The 22,411-nt window shown below is 36.8% G+C and overlaps 4 protein-coding genes across 5 annotated transcripts; 2 read left to right on the top strand and 2 right to left on the bottom strand.

Moving 5' to 3' along the window:
- Window positions 1-910: 910 nt before the first annotated feature.
- LOC133674346 (organic cation/carnitine transporter 7-like) lies at window positions 911-5,445 on the bottom strand. The gene is made up of 6 exons (XM_062095399.1): window positions 5,058-5,445; window positions 4,586-4,926; window positions 3,972-4,209; window positions 2,602-3,115; window positions 2,239-2,441; window positions 911-1,390 (listed from the first exon to the last, which is right to left on the bottom strand). The coding sequence occupies exons 1-6, from the start codon at window positions 5,133-5,135 to the stop codon at window positions 1,139-1,141; spliced, it is 1,626 nt and encodes a 541-aa protein (XP_061951383.1). The 5' UTR covers window positions 5,136-5,445; the 3' UTR covers window positions 911-1,138.
- LOC133674029 (uncharacterized) lies at window positions 5,413-10,148 on the top strand. The gene is given in 8 exon segments (XM_062094982.1): window positions 5,413-5,664; window positions 7,309-7,426; window positions 7,429-7,472; window positions 7,547-7,600; window positions 7,669-7,749; window positions 9,025-9,094; window positions 9,181-9,269; window positions 9,725-10,148. Coding segments are annotated over 8 exon segments (843 nt in total). The 3' UTR covers window positions 9,860-10,148.
- A 570-nt stretch (window positions 10,149-10,718) lies between these two features.
- On the top strand, window positions 10,719-14,152 carry LOC133674541 (myb family transcription factor PHL6-like). The gene is made up of 8 exons (XM_062095708.1): window positions 10,719-10,980; window positions 11,239-11,902; window positions 12,071-12,266; window positions 12,353-12,429; window positions 12,522-12,561; window positions 13,015-13,096; window positions 13,181-13,250; window positions 13,692-14,152. The coding sequence occupies exons 2-8, from the start codon at window positions 11,315-11,317 to the stop codon at window positions 13,986-13,988; spliced, it is 1,350 nt and encodes a 449-aa protein (XP_061951692.1). The 5' UTR covers window positions 10,719-10,980; window positions 11,239-11,314; the 3' UTR covers window positions 13,989-14,152.
- A 467-nt stretch (window positions 14,153-14,619) lies between these two features.
- LOC133674540 (protein REPRESSOR OF SILENCING 3) lies at window positions 14,620-17,204 on the bottom strand. Of its 2 annotated transcripts, none has more exons than XM_062095706.1 (4): window positions 16,821-17,204; window positions 16,406-16,657; window positions 15,896-16,297; window positions 14,620-15,781 (listed from the first exon to the last, which is right to left on the bottom strand). In XM_062095706.1, exons 1-4 carry the CDS (start codon window positions 17,187-17,189, stop codon window positions 14,912-14,914), a joined length of 1,893 nt encoding a protein of 630 aa, XP_061951690.1. In that variant the 5' UTR covers window positions 17,190-17,204; the 3' UTR covers window positions 14,620-14,911. The 2 variants fall into 2 exon arrangements, with proteins under 2 accessions (XP_061951690.1, XP_061951691.1); XM_062095707.1 differs by having other exon boundaries at window positions 15,932-16,297.
- Window positions 17,205-22,411: the final 5,207 nt, after the last annotated feature.

Genomic DNA, 22,411 nt, shown 5'->3' with positions numbered 1-22,411 from the left:
AACAAGGTGATTAATTGGCAATTAATGGTAGCGTACCACCTATGACCTAATAGATTCTTCTTCACCCGCTAGGAGCTGGAAATTAAGAGATTTAAGAGATTTTGATGCAGGCAGGCGTGAGAGTCTGAAAGCCGTGGATCACGTAGAAGGCCTAGAGATATTGAAAGTTAAGTGTGTAGTCAACTTCAGAATATGAGAGAGGCTGGTGCGGCCAGTTACTGATTCCTGTGCTGACACCCACAAGGAAGAAATTAAAGATGAAGTGGATTGCCTGATTTTGCACTGCATGTTAATCTTGCGGACAAGGTCATAACAGGCATCAGCTGCTCCATCTGCTCCACAATAACAACCCATACCTTCCCCTAATAACCACATAATAAATCACAAGCATCGTTGAGCTCCAAAGTTGGAAGGGTGCTGTCTGGGTCCCAGAAGTCAAGCTAGCCGTGTCCCAGGGCATGCACCATTACCGAGCTAGCCAACTCAGTATGATCTGATGTAGTAACTTTGAGCACTCTATATCAGGAAAAGCAGGATAGTGCTGTTTAGCACTCCTGGAAATACATGTGAAGACAACTTTTTTTGTCCACTTCTGAGATGGCCTTTTCATCTAAATTTCTTTGTTTTCAACTTACATGAGACTTCATCAACCCGTTCCTTGATCATCACACGAAAAATTATGCAACAACACCGTTAAAAATTGAAAAGCATGATATTACCGTGCAAGATTCATTGATAGACAAAGCTAATCACGACGGGTTACAGTGATTTAAGTCAATATATATATTTTGATGTTTTATAGCTAGATACTTGTCATTTCAGAGCTTGTTGCTCTCGTTCCATAGATGTTCAATGAGAGGAGAAATGAAAGAATTCAACTCCTGAATTTGAACTGGCAAGGCAAGGAAGGTAAATGATACATGTCGCCTCGTACTCTGCTATACATACTTAAATCAAACGAGGGAATAGGCATACATATTTATCTATGTTAAAGGATTAGCATTTGTTCTCCCTTCCTAGACACAGCCAATTTGGCAGAACCGTGATCTGATACATGGACTTCCTGTTCTAAACAATCAAATAGCAAATACAGGAAAATACATCTAGTTTTCACTATGCTTGAATGGGTATAAATTTGCTACCCAACAACTACTTGTTTTGGATCAGATGCAGCTAAACTGTCACTCAATTCCCGCCCACTGGTCTCAAATGGGAAGAGCAGGACACAGACTACTGAAATAACAATCACAACCTCGAACAAAATGATAGCTTCCTTAAGATGGCAACCCGCCACTAGTCCAACTGCCACAAGAGGGCATACCATGCCACCAATCCTCCCTACAGCACTTGCAACTCCTGCCCCAGTTGCCCTAATAGCCGTTGGATACACCTAGGGAAAAAGGAAATTACCACAAATAAATTATTTAAAACCAGTTCAAAGGTCAACTTAAAGGTGCTTTAAGCAAATCGGAATGGCATTAAGCACAATGGAAAAGTAACCAACTTCCATGGGTCATGACCATGTTATTGGCTAATTCTAATGAAGACAGGGTTACAACAAAATCACCTTCCAAATGCAATGACATATTATTCCTATTAATGGATTCAAGATAGAATAATGAAGGATCAATTCAAAGGATGCGGCAGCTTGACGATGAACAAGAAACGGATCAATTTCGTAGAATTCAAAACAGCATCTTTTTAAGAGCAGCAGCAATTCATTTTGTATGCTGACTGACTATGATGAGAGTTATTCACTCCCAAAAGACTCCAGAATCATTCCCGTGTATAAATAAAATAGAGGAAACATTCTAGATTAGCACGAAAAGAGACATGTATATTTCTACTAGCCAATCTCAGCAGAGAAGAGAGTGGATTACATTCTTAACCATATTCCTATATTCGCCAATTGCCGATTGATCAATCTATGGTTTTATTAGCAAGAAAAATAAGCAACAAGAACAGAGAGAACAAGGGTGATGAGAAAGGGATTCCAGAAACTTGCATTTTCTAACAAATGCATTATCATGTTTCCCATCTAAAAACTACCTCCCTCAAGTTGGTTTCAATAGAAAAGATTATTGATCCTGATCAGAAAAAAAGATGAATGTGAGGAATATTTAAGCAGTGATTCATTAAAAAAAAATTTTAAAAAAAAAACAGAAGTACATCTTCAAGCAGTCAACCACTGCTTTGAATAAAAGGTCTTCAAAAAAAATTGAGTATTCCAGGACTTACCTCTGGGGCATATATTGCAGCAACTGTGAAGGTTCCTATGGCACACATGCGAGCTCCAAATAACAATGCTGTTGTCAAAGTCGCATGCTGATGGAAAACCAGGGGTAGGAGGAAAATACAAGCTAAGACAAACATGAATGCCATTGAAAGCTTGCGGCCAAATCTATCCACAATAATGGCTGATAAAAGAATCCCAGGAAGCTCTACAACATAAATTTTTAAGAAAAGATTTACCTGATCATTATTCCTTAAAATTATAACACTATATAAAAATTTAAAGGTAAGAAGTAATTACTTCATGTTGTAGAACAATTTTCAAATCTCAACATTAAGTGCAGAGAAAGTTTACTAGGCATGCAATACCTGCCAAACTAGTAATAAATACATTTATGTAGAGGCTGTCATCCTGGAGATTTTCTGACAGCAAGACAGTTGAGGCACATTTTCCTTCCTCACTACTTAGCTCTGAAGTCAGCAATATGATACCATAATATGAGAATGCATTTCCAAAGAATAACAACCACAAAAGAAGTGTTGTTCGAATTAACTTTGATGAGAAAAGCATAACAAATGATGAGAAGCCTGATTTAAAATCTGAAACCAGTTTTCTAGTTGAGGAGAGTAGAGGTGTATATTTTGACGGGGCAGATTCTTCATCCAGTCCAATTGTACTATCAGAAACAAGCATTCCAGGAGGAAGTTTTGATTGGTTCAGCTGAGCTATCTTCTCCAGAATATTATGTGCCTCCGTTATTCTTCCTTTCATGGACAGGTACCTTGGAGACTCTGGTACTATCCAATAAAAGAAAAGCTGGGCAATAGATGGTAAAGAGGAGAATGCAAGTAACCACCTCCAATTCAATCTAGGCAAGACCATCTGCAATAAGTACAGAAATACAGTTACCTTGAGAAAAATACTCAATAAGAACAGTTTTTTTTTTTGCAGTAAAAAGATGTCATTTGAAAAACATTGGAGAGAAAGCACAAGGATAATAACTACATATAACTTCAAGAGGTGCATACTAACAGATCAATGAATTAGTATGGAAGAAAAAAGGCAGCTGCCATATACCACCATGGAAGATGAAGAGTACGGTTATGTGTTTTTCTGCAACTTTTCTGGTTCAAAAAGGGAGAATCTAACTAAGCAGACAAGATTCCCCTGCAAGGACACTAAAGAATTTCAGACGTTAAGAACAGAGAGAATGTTTACAAGGAATAAGATAAAAGTAAATTGAAACTAAAGCATATCAGGAGTCTCCAATTCCTTGAGTGGTCGAATTTAGAAGTCTTGGATGAATAAACCTAACGTTCCAACAGTTGAAAACTCACTCATCAAGTTTCGAGTCTCTGCCTTAAATCTCTTTTTGACAACCTAACCCTCAAAAACTTTTATCATATACGGAAAAATCTGTCAAAAAACCAGAATGGAAAAGGCAAAAGAGTAAGAGAGAAAAAGTGCACAACCCCTGCAACAGAAGTTCAAACAAAAAAGAAAGAAAGAAGGAGAATACAAAGCAGATTATCTTTCTTCTCTTACAACCGGAACTGACTTCAACATTCAACAAAATTAAAGAGCGACACCTTTTTCTCAAATCAGAGTGCGAAAGCAAATGCCATATTCATATCAATCACCTTGTTCAGATAGTCAAATAAAACTTCAAAGAAATAAAATGAAGAAGCAACAACAGCTTGGACAGTAGTTGTAGTAGTGAGAAAATAGAACACAGTACCCATGCAAGTGCAGCCTCAAAAATGGTTCCGAATGTCCAGAAAGTTGAGAAGACAACCATCCAGGTGCCTCTATGTGAAGCCGGAACAAACTCTAGAAACCAGGAGGAAAATACAGGTCCACCACCCAGGCCAACCCCAACCAAACAACGGAGAATCAACAATGATACATAATTCGGGGAGAAAGTACTCAAAAATCCAGCTGCACTGGTTATAATAGTTATTCCTAGGAAACCCTTTCTGGAAACAGAAAATGGAATTAGAAAAACTAGATAAGATCAAGATACACACACACGCACCAGGTTTGACATAAAGGAATATGATTTGTGCTACACAATGAACCCTTGAATTGTCACAGAAGCTATTGAAAACTGAGCAGTGGAAATTGAAGATCTTTCTATTTGAAAAGTGGTGAACTCAATATTAATGATGAATGGAATCTAGATTAGATTCTCACTCAAAGAAAGCATCTTTAATAACGTAATATGCCCATGAGCGACAGAAGTAAAGGCATCATAAATTATATTGCCAGAAGCAGAAAAATGGCTAGTTTTCTGCAATTAATTTATAAAGTTTTCTGCAATTAATTTGCAAAGCTATACGGATACAAGTTTACAAATGGAGAGACAGATTCATTATCAACGGGGCAATAGGCATATGAAATAAAATATGTAGATGGACTTGCCTTCTTCCACAGTAATCAGAAAAAAGGCCCCAAGAATAAGCTCCAACAAGCATGCCAGCAAAAACAACCGTAGAGAGCAAACTCTCCTGGGTGGAGGAGAGATTCCACTGGGACTTGACAGCAGGACCCACAAAGGAAAGGATCATAATTTCCATGGCTTCAGCAAACCAACCAAGACCGGCATAAGCAAGCACCAGAAACTGGAATTTTCCAAAGCCCGCAGAAGCGAGGGCATCATCCAGAGTGTACACCAGCTGGTCCTCATCACCCATCTATGTGCGTGCGTGTGTGTGTGTGTGTACGTGTATACAAGAAATAAGACAAATATTAAGAATTAATTAATTAATCACAATATTGAAGATTTCATGACGTTAAATTAATTACAAATATACATATATTATACCCTGCTGCTGCTGCTGCTGCTGCTGCTGGTGGGGATGGAGGTCTCATCATCTACAACTGGCTGGTAATTAACGGGCATAGCTTTAGGAAGTGTGCAAGATAGCCTGATCTCTTGCAATGAATTAATTTATGAAGAAATATAAGTATACAGGAGGCAGTACGTTAAAAAGCTTCTTAATTGTATGGTAAGAAGGAGGAGGAGGAGGAGGAGGAGGAGGAGGAGATGATGATGATGAGCGTGGAGTAAGGAAAGGGAGGGGGGAAAGGAGAGCGCTGTTTGATTATTGTCTTGACTTTGACGCGAGACATTGGAGAGAAAGAAAGATGATATTATAAAACATGAGACAGATGATTCGATGGGGTGTGAGCTGAAAACAATGAAACGTGTGGTCAAACTTAAGACAGCAGAGAAAGGGTTGTTGGTGGCTTGTCTTGTTGATGGTGCAGTGCATGTGATGTGGATTCATTCGGATGTGGATTCATTTGGATGTGGATGCGACGTCAACGTGGGACGACATTGGATTAATACATACACGCCTTATACATACATACATACATACATACATACTGTATATGGAAGGAAGTGTAGTCGTGTCACTTCCTGTCAGGTAGGCAGACAACAAGAAGTGCCCGTACGATCTAACTCGAAAGGAAAGAGAGAGATGCACTTGTGTGTGGCATCCCTACCTCGTCTCTGTCTTCTCTTGACTCTCCTCCGTTCTGGGCTTCGACTATTATGTAGCAGCTATGCTATGCTATGCTTTCCGACAACTACAATGGCATCCGTATCAACATTACTACATTTCGACTCCTCCATGCCATACTCCTTTTTCTTTTCTTCGAGAAATACTAGCCAGGGCTCGCGATTTGTCATTTGCTGGCTGACCAGATTATAAGACCAATGCAAGTGTTTTTTTTTTTAAATAATAATAATAAGGTTCGGTTCATTAATTTTTTACTGTATTTAATAAGTTTTACTAATTTCAATAATATAAATGAATGCAATGATAATAATTAAATTGGCAAGAAAATTTGACAATGTAAGGAAAAATTATGAAATTTGTTTAAAATAAACTAAATAAAATTATAAAGTTAAATTACAAGATAACACCATATTGAAGAGTGAAACTGAAAAATAAACTAATTAAAAAAATAACAAAAAAAATATAAGTCACTGTAGATTAACATGCAACCATAATTATAGGATTGCGATAACCCTATAAAATTAAAAAGAGAAAACAACCATAAGGATCAATTTCTTATAAATCAAACGTTAAAGATAAAATTTATAAAAATATAATTTTGAAAAAGACATAAAAATAGATATGAGTCTAAGACTAACCCTATAGAATATAAACTCTAAAAAATAACGAAGTAAAATTCTAAATTTATAAAATATTAAGGAATGAAATTTAAAAAATAAAAAAATGATATGAAACAAAAAAAATAACAATAAAAAGAATAAGAATCATAATTGATATAAAAATAATTTACAATTAAATGTTAAGGGATGAAATTGAAAATAAAATTTAATTAAAAAATAATAAAAATAATAAAAATCAAATTTAATTTAAAAATTAAATGAAAATAAAATAAAAAAACTAAGGAGTAAATTGAATTTAAAAAAAAGTGAGTAGAAGGAGAAGAAGAAATACACGGTAATTATATTATTACAGTGAATTATGATTTGTATATTTTTTTTAATTTTTAATTTTAATAGGAATACCATTAGGATAGGATAGTCCTTCTTCACAACGAGAGATTCTCGGAGGACTACAAGGATTATTAGTTAATCGCCCTAGCTAGTTCATCACACTTTGAGCTTCTACCTGCTTTACCATCTTATTTATTTTCTCACATAAACGAGCTTAAACAATCTTGAACGATGAGATGGGGAGGGGGGGTATCTCTGGCCGAGATTCCCCGGTCTGCTACTACTTTCTATCGAGTTGATTAATGTATCATTGCTATCAATTAATTAATCATTTTTTAAATATAATAATAATAATGTCAAAAAGAGGACAAGACGACGACCAGAGACTTTTTCTCCTCCTCCTATGGGTAGCCAGCAGCAGCCTCTCCTTTTGCTCCTCCGCCTCTGATTTTGATTGATTGTTTTCTAAACAATTGGTCGTTATTGATCCTTCTACCTGTCTAATTTTTTTTTTTTTAAGTATCAATTTGATCTCTTTCTTTCTTTATTTATTTCGGTCTGTCAGGTAAATTACTATATGGTATTTGATTGATTATTTATAGAGAGAGAGAGGGGGAGAGAGAGAGAGAATGGAGGAGGAGGGTCATATAGGTATTGGGTGAGGGAAGCAACAGCTGACGCAGCTCCTCTTCCTCTTCCTAAGAAGCTCTCCCTCAGCACCTTCTTTCTCAACCGAACTCCCTCGGTTCTGTCTGGAATACGGTACCCACACCTATCCTTTTTCCTTCTCCCTCTCTTCTTTTATCCGAAACAAAATAAAAATTAATAAATTGCAGGCTGGAACATGGGAGAAGAAAAATCTTAATAATTGGGCCACCCATCGGATCAAGGTCTGTCATTTACTCTCTTTTGATCCCACATTATTTATTCCGCGCCTCTGATTTTTCCTTTATTGTAGGAACTGCTCGTGTCGGTGGGCTCCTTGGAGTTCTCTGGTGGCAAAGCACAAATAGCAAAAGTGTCGAAATGTTCTGGTGATGTAAGTTCTTTCTTGTTCTTGTTCTTCTTGTTCTTGTTCTTCGTCTTGTTTAACTTTAATTTGTAAAGATGGAGTGTTTAGACTAGATCAACACCATGTTGCATGATGCATGTTGAAAGGTCAAAAAACCAGAACCTTTAGTATGTAACATGTACAGAATTTACAACCAAAGTAAATGATCGATGGAAGTCTCGAAATTTCCCCTCGTTAATAAAAGGGTTATCTTGTCTGCTGCTACTGTGTATTGCTTTTTTGAATTGAGACTCCATTATCTTTGAAATGGGCAAGAGAAGTTTGTTTTCCCATGAATGCTTTTCCAGAAATGTTCTTAAAAACGTAGTTAGTGATCCAAAGGGCTGTTTATCGTTTCTGCTTAAGCAGAAGTGACGCCTTCGTCTGGCATCCAAATTTTCACCTCAATCAAACCTGCCTTTGATACTCTACGCACTAAATAGCAACAACTTCTAGCCCACCCACTTAGTGTAGCAATAGATGATTGATTGATTCAGCTGCTGCTTCCTTAGTTAAGAGTCAGTTCTATGAGATTTGCCTCTTTTATAGAAGTTACTAATGGTCATAAGGAATTCCTACTTTAGACAGGCCCTCTCTAGGTATTAAAAAACACTAAAAGTCTTAGAGGAGTTGAGATATCCATATTTCCTTCTTTTTAACAATTCCAGACTTCATATGAGCATGTAACGAAAAGTTGACACTTTGAGCTACTCCAATTTACTCTTGACTATATGATTCCTCATTTGTTTTTATCTGGGGAAACATGTGAAATGACATGACTTGTGTATCTTGCAATATGCTTTCTATTTAACCTCATAGTTTTTGAAGTTGATTGATTCTTGTGAATCTCTGTGTTTTGCCTTTGAATTGTCCTATACATGCCAAATATTAGGAAAAAGCAAACCAGAAGTTCTAGTACACTCTAGTGCAGATCGAAATTGGACTGAACATCAGAAAAAAAATGTGAGATAATTGGTTACCTGTCTTATCATCTGATGCACTCACATCTAAATTTGCCCTATTAAATTCAAACTCTTGTTCTGATTCACATTATTTCTAGTGCTTTTTCTTGCTATTTTACTTTGATTTCTCATTATTATTTAGCAAGAGGTCTTGCACAAATATTTCATTTCAGAATACTTTGATCTCCACAAACACACCGTTTTGTTTTACAGATGATATTATCGTTTTCTCATTATGACGTGTATTTGATATGCATGGGAAATTTATTTCCCTACTGATGGTTATTACTTGTGTGAGCAGGCATTCTTGGTAATTGTGAGGAACAAGAAACGTGTTGGATATACCTATGAATTGACACTGAAAATTAAAGGTAACCTGGTGTCACTTGAACTGCCTGCTTTCCCTCCTTCATCTATTTACCCTATCCTAAAAGAATTGGTATGTCAATGGGATTAGGGGAATGGATTGTCAAAGAGGAGAAAAGGATGGTAAAGGGCCACTTGGATTTTCCGGAGTTTTCATTTGGTGAGCTGGATGACCTGCAGGTAGGTCCTATATTTCCACTCAAATGTGTTGAGTATAAAATGAAATCTAGATGGAATTGACAGGAAAATATTGGGAAATTTAGGATGTCCTCTGAAAAAAGATGTGCATCTCCCTGCTGCTTGCTCCATCATCTTCTCATCAAAATAACAGATTCTCTAAAAGATGAGAAAATATCTGTCTTTTATTTAATAATGTGGTAATAGAGTGATTCCTACAGCTATTGGTTGCTTGTATGGACAGTGATAAATGGCTGTCAAAAGGTCAAATAGCCCATGAACTTACTAATCTGTGGCAATTGTAGTTGATCAAACCATTTCTCTGTGTTTTCATCTGTATGGATATTTGTGCTAGCCTGTCAGTCTGCTCTTATCTTTAAATAGACTGCCTAATGATTAATTTCAGTTCTTTTTTTTTTACAATGATTAATTTTAAACTCTTGGTCTTGCTATTCTAGATGCAAGTACGGCTTAGCGACGAGAAGGATCTCTCACGGCAAGATATGCTACAGATCAGTCAGAATTTGAAGCTGTTTTTACAGCCTGTCCGTGAAAAATTGCTCCAATTTGAGCAGGAGCTCAAAGATAGGTAGAAATGGGGGCCAGGAAAGGCATGTTTCCTCGAAGTTAGACGGCAACCTTAATAATTTGCAACGATCTTCTTTTTTTCCCCCAACATATGTAACGGAACAAAGGATTGTTAAAGGAGACAACAGTTACTTGGGCATACTCTAAACTTGAGATGGACTTTATTGGATACTTCTATTATGTCATATGCATCTTGCAGATTTATCTAGGACGGCTGTCTATGTTGACCTTATCCTCTACTTAGAGGATGAAGTTTGTTTTACATGGTAATGACATAGCATGCATTTTCTTGTCTGGTCTACTGGTAATGCGACTCATGTAAAGTAAATTTCCTTCCATTGTCAGAAGGTGGCATATTAGTGATTTGAATGAAACATGATGGTGTCGTTACTCTTCTATCTGAGAACCAAACGGCCAGTAAAAATTTGATACGACGAGGATTGGATTAGCCGGCGTTATTGTGTTTGATTTGGGAATGTCTGAAGGAGAAGACCAGATCCCAATTGTTATTCTGAAGGTGTTACCCGGCAATGGATTTTCTTTAACATTCATGCTACAGTACTGTTTAGATTTCAAAAACACTTTTTTATTTTATGATCCTGTTGTAATGAAAATGAATTGAATCTTTCTACATAAACAGAACATGGAATCCAATTAAGATCAATGATATAATGACAAGATTGGGGAGGCGAGGGATCTAAACAAGGCTAATCCAATAGAGCAACATCGTAACATCTTTATTTACCTTGAAGTTCTCGTAAACTTCTCCTACGATGGATTATTTGATAAAAGTATTGATTTGACGTATTGGTTGACTGGACTAATTCGTGATAACTACATGCCAAAATGATTCTAATGATTTAACAATGCAGTGCAGAGGAACACAAGCTACCAAAAGCTTCCCGACACGGGAGTTCTTTTTTACCCCCAAAGAATCCTAAACTTCATCGTTTTTGTTTTAACATCATTACCTTATTTACATGGAGAGAGGAGAGGGAAGCAGGGGAGCTTCATTGGTGGGCTTTTCTTGTTTTTGTAGAATACATGCAGGAAGACAGAAGCCATCACACCAAATACAGCACCCTCTTCCTCTTTCTTAACGCATGGCAATTGGGGTCATCTCAAGGTGATTTTCTTCTTTCTCATGGCCTCTTCCTTGCACTAACTTGTGCTGTCCAAATAATCCATGGTTTATTTTTAACTTTCTCTGCTTCTTTTCAGTTTTCAAGTGTTTCATTCAATATTTTTTCTTCTTCTATATAAGATGATGTTTGTATCTTGTACCGCTGCAAATTCTGAAAATATTATATTCTGGAGGTTTAGTACTTGTTGAGATGGTTTTGCTGCTATAATGTAGCTTGCCCTAATTGCCTTGTGTTTCTAGATATCCTTCCCTTTCTGCTAACCGGAGAGAAGGTGAAAAAGTGAAGGCTGAAGAGTAGACCTCTCGTTTGAGGATCATGAAATTCTATAGTACTGTCAAGTCCTTTAATAGAAGGAAAGGGGCGATGCAAACCCATCCTTCTTCGTTGAATACTGAGTCAGTAGGCTTATATTGTTTAAATAAAAATCTCCAATATTCTGCTGTCCTGCCTGATTGCGTACAACCAAAACCACCCAATTCCCTCCCACAGGCATCCTTGTTCCTAACACGGACATTAAACGCGAGCCCTATCTTGAATGATGCTGTTTCTTATGGCTCCATTGGTCAACCTCGCAAAGGCACCATGTTCTCCGCCAGTTTACAACCATCACCTTTGACAATTGCTGAGAGTGATCTCCAGCTTCCCACCTCACCTTTCCTTCAACGTCCTCTACCTGTCGATCATATCACTCCCCCTTCAGACTCTTTATTTCTTGGAGGACAAGATGTAATTACTGAGCCTGAAAACGAAAATTTGATGGGTGTCCTGGACGAGTGCTCTGGTGGGAGCTTTACTGGTTTGCACTGCACTAAGGAGAGTTTGACATCCACTGAGAAGCTTGTACTTCAATATTTGTCCAAGGAGCTTGAAATTCCCGTCGATGACGTCTCCCAAAATTCCAATGTGAGTAAATCAATTTTTATAACGTAAATTGTTCAAGACTTCTACTCAGTTTTATCAGGTGCTGATAGTTGTACTTAACAAGGCAAGGAGGTTGATCATGATGCAAAACGAATTGGATATTGACATTGATCTTGTATTAATGATCATCCAAGTTGAAAATGCATGCAGGAAGCACAGCGAGTTTCATCGATCCCTGTCACTGAGTTGAATCATAATGCAAACTATCGTTCGTCAGCTGCACAAATGGATGACAGCATTAACCGACTTCCTGAAGCTGCAACTTCACAAAAGCAAAGAATAAGATGGACGACTGAGCTTCATGACCTTTTTGTAGATGCAGTTAAATCCCTCGGAGGCCCTGATGGTGAGTCTCTTGTCTTTGATTGACCAAGAAAATTTTGGTGGTAGTTTCCTTCAATAACTCACATTCTCCACTGTTAATAACTGTAGTTGCAACTCCAAAAAGTATACTGGGTATTATGAATGTTAAGGGCTTAAGTATCTATCATGTCAAGAGCCATTTGCAGGTAATTTTTCTTGTCTAGACTATCCTTTATCATAACAAACAAATTCTACTAAAAATCTGTTCAATTGTTTTCATGTGCCTTGTGATTTGCAGAAATACCGCCTTGCTAAAAAATTTCCGGAGACAAATCATGGTATGACCTTCTCATAGAAACAAGTCCATGCTTCTTGTATTAGTGACATTGTCTCTTTCGGGCAGATAATTAGAACCATATATCCTGCTTCAAACATAAATTTGGTTTATGATTCTCTCATGTAATTGAATAGTTGGTTGGTGATTTTATTTTTGAAAATCTTGCTCTTGTACAATGGAATATGTTGTCTTCAAATAAGTCCTCCTTTTGTCATGCTAAATTTTCTCTTCTCTTTGAAAGACAAGTAGTTTCGTCACATGATTCCAAAACCTATCACAAGCAACTGCAAATTTGTGGTATACTGATAGCAATGAGAGAAGATTTTATATTCACCAAATAGCTCTGTGATGCTTCCAACTTCCAATCGATTCTACCAATTCTTTTCCTCTCTTTCTTTTAAAGCTTGTGACTGCCAATCCTAACTTTCCACTTGTTTTGCTACTTGGTGTCTAGACAAGAGCACTTCCACCGTGGTAGAGAATAAAGCAGCTTCATCGAACAGTAACAATGATGCACTTGTCATTGAGTCCAATAGGTGAATGATCATTGATCGGTATCTTCTTTTTCCCTCTTTCTTTATTGGTTCAAGCAAAATCTCCAATGAATCATTCTCTTGCAGAGACGTGCAAGTAACAGAGGCTTTGCGCACACAAATTGAAATTCAAAAGCTGCTGCATGAGCAGCTTAAGGTGCCTTGATGCATTCTCGATACTCTAGTCGGCTTGATGGCTTGTTTGTTTGTTTCCTTTTGTTGTAGCAATGATATCATGATAACTTCATGGCATTTATAGATGATATAATATTGACAGACAGAAGTAGGTCAGGCTTAAAAGAATGCACATTAGAATTATGGGGAAATAATTCAAAATACAAAGGGTTTTTGGAATTTGGATAACTGCTGAATGATAATTTAAAATGGTTTAAATCTAATTCATAGGCGACATAAGGAAGAATGGGTGCTTCATGTAGCAGGGACAAAAGGGCTAAGCAGGGTGATAAAAAAACATATGAACAAGTAATTAAGAATAAGAGAGCAGAATCCTGAACTTGGACACTGATTTTGTATCGCAAAGTTTTGAGAATTTCAACATCAGTCTGTAGCACCTGTTTGTTTTATGGCTATTGCGCAGGCACAGAAAGAGCTTCAGATACGCATTGAGCAGAATGAAAAGTTCTTGAGGGAGTTAATGGAACAGAAAGCGATTTCGATCTATGAGCCATCATCATTTGCTGTCCCTGTCTCAGAACCCAAACTGCTGCCTCACTCTCCATCTGCTGATGTTTCCTCACCAGGGCAAGCTGCAGTGAATAGTGATTGCTATTTATTCCAACCATCCAATCACAAAGACTCTGACACTGTGGAATCTGAGAAGGCAAAATGTCCTAAACGGGATCGAGGACAAAAGGAACATCCGATCCTACACTAAACTAGTTGACAATTGCAGAAAATGAAAGTTCACTGGAAGCCATGATTCTGAGCATTTGATGATTGAAAAGCCTTTTGTATGATTGCTGCACTCAAGTTCTCGTGTGTAATGCGCGCCACTTGCAATTATAAGAATAATACTATCGTGCGCAAATTCCATCCCAATATGAGAACTAAAAATGTTTAGGTTTGCATCTTCAAAGAAGCTGAGGAGTGTTAGCTGAGATTTCAAGGAAAGAAAATCAGTCAAATTTATGCAGCAAAAGTTCAATGTTTCTAGCTCAACTGTTGGTTTGACGCTTCAATCTCCATGTTGAGTACATCTAATTCAATTCAAGATGGACAAGCAGTAGGTACAACTCTCTCAGTTTAAAAAGCAACAAGGGAATAAAAACCATCAGGTTACCTTTTAATTTTACATCTCCTTCAAGATTTTAGTCCTGAACATCCTAAAAAAAAAAAATCGTTTCTATGCGGGTTATAGGTGGTAGTTAACTGCCACACGAAAGAGAGGAGGCAAAAATAAAAGAAGAAAAGAGAAGCGATCGATGCCATGGTAAAAGAGCAGTCAAGTCCATAAAATGACTCGTTTTGTGTCATCAGAACTGCTGCACATTTCGATCGCATGAAAGTAATAAAGCAACCATCAATCGATCGCATCAATTTTACCACGAAGTATTATCTGATAGAGATACAATTGCACAATGCAGCACTTCCATTTTTCTTCAGTTATCAGAGGTTTTGTCTATTGTAAACCAATTTAACAGGAATTATGAGCATGGCCAAATAAGAATTAAAAACACAGTTAAGGGAAAAAGAAAGGCCTCGTCTCCAATAAACCAACGATGGGTTGTAATCAGAGGCAGCCGGGGATTGCTGGCCAAAAGATAAGGAAAGTTGTACTTGGTAAGATGCTCTCTGAACCTACTTCTCATTGTTTTTTCTCTTGCGGGATCCGCTTAGAGCTGCTTTGGTCCGCGCCCATTCTTTCACTGAATCAGCAGTCCTCATGAATGAACAAGTTTCTCCAATGGAAATATCTCTGGTATATACTGGCTTCGTCTCTGAATTGGTTTTCTTCTCCACTACTGGAGCAGAAGCCTCAGCATTGCCTACAACAGTCTGCGGGCTCATTGCCACTCTATTTTGTACATTACCCTCCTTTCTGACCCCAAAAGCCAGCGTGCCATCTACGGTAGGAACAATATTGCTCTTCTTAAATATATCACCATGCATGCTTTTCATAGAACTGGGAACTTCCAACCCCTCAGGTTTTGATGGCTCTACCTTTCCAAAAGTAACACCCGGCAAGATATGAGTAATACTGAAAGCATTGCTGTTATTCCCACTAACCAATTGTGTCCATGAGGATTTATTGAGCCATGCATAACCTCTGCCTGGCTTATTTGAAGCAGAATCCAGTTTGGTAGACAGAGCCTCCTTGTGCCCTCCCACTTCTTTGATCCTGCCGAAATGTTCATTTTGATTTTCTTGCTTCCAGGATTTATTGTTCTCACTGTCCCTAGAGTCGGCGAATTTATCACATTTGGGTTGCTCTTCCTTGCTAGATGAATGTCCCGGCAGTGTTTCTGATGCATTGTCAGATTTGGATTGCTGTTCCAGCAAACTCCCATTACCTCCCGGCATAGCAGGCATTCCTTCACTTGTATTACTTTCTTCATTGAGAACTATTTTCCTCTTCTTATTAGAAGGTGTAGTGTTTCTTTTCTGCTTTTGGAGCACCTTTTGAGTCGGTTCATCTGTCGAAGTTTGCCTAACATTGAATCTTCGTCTCTGGATATTTGAGGTAGCAAATGGAGTTAAAAATCAAACTTGAAAGAGAAATAACCACAACAGCAGATGCCATCAAAATCAATGACTTTTGATGGACAGAGTATTAAACCGTACCTGATGAGTTAATATGGTTTCCTGTGGTACACTCACCATGTTAATTATGAGGTTATCATCATCTTCATCGATGTCCCCTTCATTCTCTTCAAGTGGTGGTTTATCAGTGGTTTTCATGGAATCATCTACTTTCTTATCCAATTCAATCTCACAGCATGCATTGTCTGAAACATTTTCCATCTGAAAGAGCTTATTCATCACAGAATTCATCAAAGTGATTTCTTCCTTGTCCATCCCAGCACCCTGTTCTTCCATGATAGGAATGTGTCTGCATTTAGCTGCAGCTGCAGGAGGCTCCGAGTGTTCTTCACAATCACAGAAATGCTTGGGAAGTGGAGGAACTTCAACACGTCTGAAACTGTATCTGTGTTTGCCAGTTCCTCTAAAAGGTATTGACTTTATCTGCAGCACAGACAGACATTTACATGTATACGCAAATATTTTTACAGTTGGAGACATATCCAAGATTGATAACGATAACGATAAGCAATAACAATACGAGTACTCTACCTTTCCTAATCCGGGGAAGAAGAGGCGAAGTTGCTTATTTTCTGAAAGAAGCTCTTTGTTGCTGGGCTTTGAAGAAATGGGCAGTTTCTTGTTGGTGGGATCATCTTGAGCATGATCAAGATTAGGAGTGGGAAGGAGAGGATGTTGATCTTCATCTTGATCTTGAGCCCATTCACATGTCAAGCGAGCAAGATAATGCTCTTTGGCCTTCTCAAGCCTAAGCTTCCCACCCTTCCAAGCACACCCATTATACTGAACAGTCACAGAAACAGGCACAGGCAGGTAGAATTAGCCTCGGTACAAGATAGTCAGGGTAGTAACATAAAGGAAGCAATCAGGCGGTAGCAGCGTTATCAATCAATGATTAAGATGAGAAAAAAGAAATACATGAAACAGAAATGGATTGAAAAAATACAGTGTTGAAGAGCTTGGAGAGGGAGTTGTTGGAAGAAGAGAAGAAGTCGATGTACGCAAAGGATCGGCCTTTGCTTCTGATGATCTCCACTGATTGAATCCCTAAGCCCAAATTCTTATTTGATGAAAATATGTTGCGCAGGTCTTCGCTGCTCACGCTCTCCCCCAATCCTCCCACGAAAATCCTTATCACTGCTTCTTCTTCTGCTGCTGCTGCTGCTGCTGCTGCTGCTACTTCTGCTTCTACGGGTGCGGGTTCTGGTGCGGCTGCGGCTGCGGCTGCGGCTCCATTCATCTTCATCTTCATCTTCTTCTTCTCAGTCCCCCCTCCTTTGTTTTGTTTGCTAATTACTATCCTAGCCTCCACCATCCCTCCCAGGGCTAGTATTAATATATATGGAGTCCCTTTGTTGATGACGACGACGACGGGGGGCTGTTGTTTAACATAAGTGGGCTTGTCTAGCCCAACCCAAATCTATTTATGTGTGTTTGTGATATTACTCTTGTTTGACATTTTTATCTGTATATATAAATATTTATGTTTAATGTAAAAAAATATTAAATTATTTTTTAATATTTTGTGTCATATGTTATATTGAATATAAAAATATATATAAAAAAACAATATTTTAATATATCTTTAAATAAAAAATCCTTTTCAAAACAACTCCAACGTCTAAATAAATGTGGGGTAAATTAATCAGGACACAACCACGCTGCGGCCACTTGATCGCATCAACAACCTGGTAATCAACCCTCTCAGCCTGCCAAGTTTTGAGGATGCATTGGATTTAGCTTTGTTGCTGTCTTGCTACTTCGAGGATGCATTGGGTTCAGCTTTTGCTTTTGTCTGCATGCAGCGGCCTCTGTGACATTATTGGTGATGTTAGCTACGAAGAATTGCGAGCTGCATCATGTGATGATTGCAATCAATTGTAAGTCAAATACAGAAGACTGCTTTTTTCCCACCGCCGCCGCTGCTGATGCTGCTTTCCCATACTTTTTTTTTGGTAAGACTGCTTTCCCATACTTGTTAACAGTAGATGCTAATGTTTTCTGCTTGCAATTCTGATTTCAAACACATGGAATTAAATCTGAGAGGGATGCGATAAAAACAATATGCAACTTTCTAGTACATGTCAAAGGAAACAACCCTTCATAGATGCAAAACTGAATCCAATGTTCAGTTATTACCATACCCCTTCTTCTGCGGGTTGAAAGAGAGAAATTTACTCGAGTACTCGAAGTTGATTGAGTTCAATAACCTTCTTCGTAATCCCTATATAGCACCCTCAAAGCCAGCTCCTGCCGGTCAGAGCTCCTTATTTAGAGCCACTCCTAATGCAATTCCAGCTACAGCTCAAAATGCTGCCCCTCCCTCAGCTTCCAGTTTTGCTCAACTGGAAACCTCTCTTAGATGGTGTTTGTTTACGCGGTAGCTTCTGCTTTTAAAGCTAACCGCGTAAACATCATGTTTGGTAACGGCTGAAAATTTAATTCAGCCTTGTGGGTCCCAGCAATTCCTGCGTTAAAAACGCAGGTTACTGAAAGCAGCTCTATGCTACTTTCAGTGTGGAGCGGAGAGCTCCACTGTGGACTTTTAAGTGCACAGTGGAGATATGTACAGTGGCGGAGGCTACAGTAGGTTAAAAGGGGGCAATTGCCCCCTTAATTATTTTTTTATATATTAAAATATTAATATATTAGTTTAATGAGTTATTGCTACACGAAGGAAGGTTTTTATTGTTAACTGACTTGATATATGTTAATATAATACAATATATATATATATATATATATATATATATAATTACAGCTGCCCCAATTTTTCCCCTTTCCCCCTTTTTTTTATCTTTATCTTTCATTGTGCAAATTTCTTATCAATTAATCTTTTTTGTGTTTTTCTTTATACTTTAAATAAATTTTCTTCATCTTTTCTATTTATTTCATTATCTAATTTTAGTTTTATTTTTTTTATAATTAGTTATTAAAAATATTAAGATTTATGATAATTTAGTGGTTTTGATATGAATATGTTCAAAATAAATGTTTAAATCTGCTAATTTAATCAATTAAGTGTTTCTTTTCTTATTATAAAAAAATAAATTAATATTCATGCAAAACCACTATTTTTGACATCTCTTGCATTGACAGAGTAGTTTATTGAAATTTAATATTTTCACATGATTTGTTTGTAAGTAAAATATCAAGTAGAAAGCATGTTTTAATTTCAAGCATTATTCCTCTTACACATACACTAGGCATTGTTCCTTAATTAAATGTCTAGAAATGATTAAGTATAATTTAATCAACATACTTATTATATGCATATAGATATGAATTGAAATAAGTTTTGATTTTGATGAATTAACGTGTATTTTGCTATTAATTTCATATGAAAAATTTAGAATTATTATGTAACTCAACTAATTTTTGTTTAACAGTGAATTATTGTGTAGTTATGTTAATTATTATATAGACACTAATGATGATAAAAAAAAATCCAAGAGGTTCATGTTAAATTAACATGTCACTAGACAAGTATTTCAAGCGTAAATCCTTTAAGGATGAAGAGTCAATCAAAGCTATATAATATAATATTTGTTAATAATTTGCCCTCTTATTTAAAAATTTTTGGCTCCGCCATTGGATATGCACCACTGTTCACGTGAACAGTGGTGCATGATTTCGGTCGGACCGGGTCCAGTTCAAAGCTAAATATATTGTACCGGGTCCGACCTAGTAAAGAAAATTAAATTTTCTTTTTAATTGTGTTTTATTGATGACATAACATTTGCAAAATTTGATCGCAATTTCAATTTTGTTCCTAATTATAATTTACCTGATATTGTTGCGCGCTTAAAAAACTAAGAAAACTATAGCATTGTTGGATGTATTTCATACGTGATGAAATTGTAGATAGTTTAATTGAACAATAAAAAATATTTTATATTAAGTATTATTTATTTCATGATGTAATAGCAATAGTTAAATTTACAATATTTAAATTAAAAACCATTAATATATATACATATATTAATTATTTTATAACCTAAAATTTGAAAAGCAATTTTTTAACCAAACACATTAAACTACTTTTTGTTCAACTTCAATTTCAACCACAATTTTAACCAAACACCTATTTTTTTAAACCAACCTCAACTAAAAGTACTTTTTATAAAACAACTTTTTTCAAACCACAACCACAACAGCTACCGCAATACCAAACACACTCTTAACACGGGATTTGGAACCAGGCATCACTCTGTCAGATGAATTTCAAAAATTTTCAATTAGTTTAGGAATAGGGCTATTGAGGTTAATAATCATTTAATCGATGGATACTAGTAATTTTTTTTTTTAATCAAAATACTGAAGATAATTGATAGAATATTTAATAGTAGTAAGTGATTTCTGATAGTATATATAAAAGATTTTATTTAATTCAACACTTAAATAAATATATTTTTAAAGAAAAAAAATATAATAATATTGAGAGATATTCTAAAAATATATATACCATAAAGAATGAAGATTGTAAATTTTTAATTTAGAGGTCTCATTGTATATTTATAGACCATAAATCTTGTTTTTTTTATGAATAAAAATATATGAAGTGTAATTTTATCCTAAAAATATTTAATGAGATATAAATAGTTTTTATATTTATATTAATATTTGATAGAAATATAACGGATATTAAAAATTTTAAAAATTAAAATCAAAGATGAGCTTTTGGAAACTGAACTCTCTCTTTATTCATCTTCTTGGACGTCCAGGTAGAATAGTCATTTTCTTGAACATGTGAAGGGAGGATTATCAGTGTCCTTTTAAATATGTTAAGCTATATTTTCTTTCAGCCCCAACTTCCGGCAAACAATGCCAACCAATTTTCCATCCATAAATCCCAGTGCAGTTTTGTAGGTTCTGATCATATTTTCAATTTTGATGTGCATGTTTTGATCTACGCCTTCTGATTATCAGTCATGCAACAAGTCTGCTTTGCAACCAACGTCCAAACCAGGCCCTTGGAAATTCCTTCTCCCCTCGGTATAGCACGACTCTTTGGCTACATTGGAGTAAACAGCATTCAAAGTATTTCTTCCTCCGTTGTCAATGCAAAACTCATCAATCCAGTCTCTTATCCCTTCCAATGGGAACAATTCTGCGTTAAATGCAGCAGGGCAAGCAACTACAAACAGTTAGCCAGCGTAAGTATGTGGACAGCCTGTGGTTTTAAAGCAAATTAAAAGCGGTCTATTCATGAATTTCTGAGTGCCACTTCATGAACTAAGCATACACTATGATAATGGTATTTCTGTAGATAGAACTTGAAAAATGTTGAGAAACAGACGATCCTCATTTATCTGTTAGCAGATGTTAGATCCTTGTACGCGTAATACTAACTTTTGATTGCCTTCTATAATCCTTCAGAAATATGGTGCAAAGGGAGACTGTTTCAGGGGATGCAAGCATCTGGTTAAAAGAAAGATGGCTTCCTGGAGAGGTACGAGATTCCTTGTGTGCTTCTCTTATATGGGCCTGCAATTAGATATGCTTTCCAAGTCACAGGTTTATGAATTGAGAGATTTGTTTTTGGTAGCCAGTAAAATCCTAGAAACAAAAATATGGAAGGAGCTGGAAATGCCAGCACTGCAGCTGTGACTTAGGCCTTTGTGATCCGATCCTTGATTTCTGGTCTTAGCGAGTCTTGTTGGTCTGTTCCTTGTTCACACCCAGATTCCAGAAGAAGCACCTCCAGAGGAACATGTCTTCCAGAAAATATTTTACAGAGCACATAGAATGTAAGGGAAGTTGATTGACGAGCTATACAAGCACATTGCTAATACTTGTATTAAAGAGATGGATAACCAGTATTTGGCAAGAGCAGAAGGGGGAACGCATTCTGCATCAGTTTTCCAACATTCTTGTTGCTGGGATTTGTGTTCTTGAAAAGAAAAGTGGTTTCACTAGTTGGGTCAGCTGCATCCTGGTGGTGTGATGTGAGCTTTTACCATGGTATCTGACTTGTTCCCAGCCCAGAAGGAGCATAATAGTGATTCTTTCCTGTGCAAATTAAGAGGGAAACTCCGAATTAGTAAAAGATAGCAGCATGGTAATAAGATACAATTGAAGGGTTGGCCCAACTCAGTACTTGGATTGCAAGTTAGATAAATCCAAGCTTTGATTAAACATCTAGAAGAACAATTGTTTTGGAAGAAAAAATCCTTAAAATGATGACGATTCAATAAAAAAACGCTTGTAGTGAAACCCAATCTACATCAAGTTTCATCTCGATAGACTCGTTAAGTTCTACTAGGTTTTATAACTGGTGTGCGATGCAGAAGAGAAACAGTCTGGAAAAAAAGAGAGGAGAAGAGCAGTCGGCAGCTGTAAACCTGCACCACGCGTGCGACTGTCTGTACTTTCTTAAACTTTGACTGTGATCTGTATTCGTAGATGGGAGAAAACGAGCAAATTAAGTTACATGGAAAGAAGTCAGGACCGCCTGCTTTGCTTAGCTGAACAACATCACCTCACATTCAGGGTTGGTTTTGAGCTTAAATTTGTGTTGTGATAGCATAATTCTGA

This window comes from Populus nigra, chromosome 15, assembly GCF_951802175.1.
Source record: "Populus nigra chromosome 15, ddPopNigr1.1, whole genome shotgun sequence".
Classification (NCBI taxonomy): Eukaryota; Viridiplantae; Streptophyta; class Magnoliopsida; order Malpighiales; family Salicaceae; genus Populus; species Populus nigra.
Note: the sequence above shows the minus strand (reverse complement) of the source record. Positions and strands in the feature narration are given on the sequence as shown.

Coding starts and splice junctions, on each gene's coding strand:
- LOC133674346 (XM_062095399.1), bottom strand. CDS start 5,135: ATGCCCGTTAATTACCAGCCAGTTGTAGATGATGAGACCTCCATCCCC. Junction 4,927..5,057: donor GCAGCAGCAGCAGCAGCAGG/GTATAATATATG, acceptor GCACGCACATAG/ATGGGTGATGAGGACCAGCT. Junction 2,442..2,601: donor ATTTATTACTAGTTTGGCAG/GTATTGCATGCC, acceptor TTTATGTTGTAG/AGCTTCCTGGGATTCTTTTA.
- LOC133674541 (XM_062095708.1), top strand. CDS start 11,315: ATGAAATTCTATAGTACTGTCAAGTCCTTTAATAGAAGGAAAGGGGCG. Junction 12,267..12,352: donor ATCCCTCGGAGGCCCTGATG/GTGAGTCTCTTG, acceptor TAATAACTGTAG/TTGCAACTCCAAAAAGTATA. Junction 13,097..13,180: donor CTTGTCATTGAGTCCAATAG/GTGAATGATCAT, acceptor ATTCTCTTGCAG/AGACGTGCAAGTAACAGAGG.
- LOC133674540 (XM_062095706.1), bottom strand. CDS start 17,189: ATGGTGGAGGCTAGGATAGTAATTAGCAAACAAAACAAAGGAGGGGGG. Junction 16,658..16,820: donor TCTCCAAGCTCTTCAACACT/GTATTTTTTCAA, acceptor GTGACTGTTCAG/TATAATGGGTGTGCTTGGAA. Junction 15,782..15,895: donor AAACCATATTAACTCATCAG/GTACGGTTTAAT, acceptor TCAAATATCCAG/AGACGAAGATTCAATGTTAG.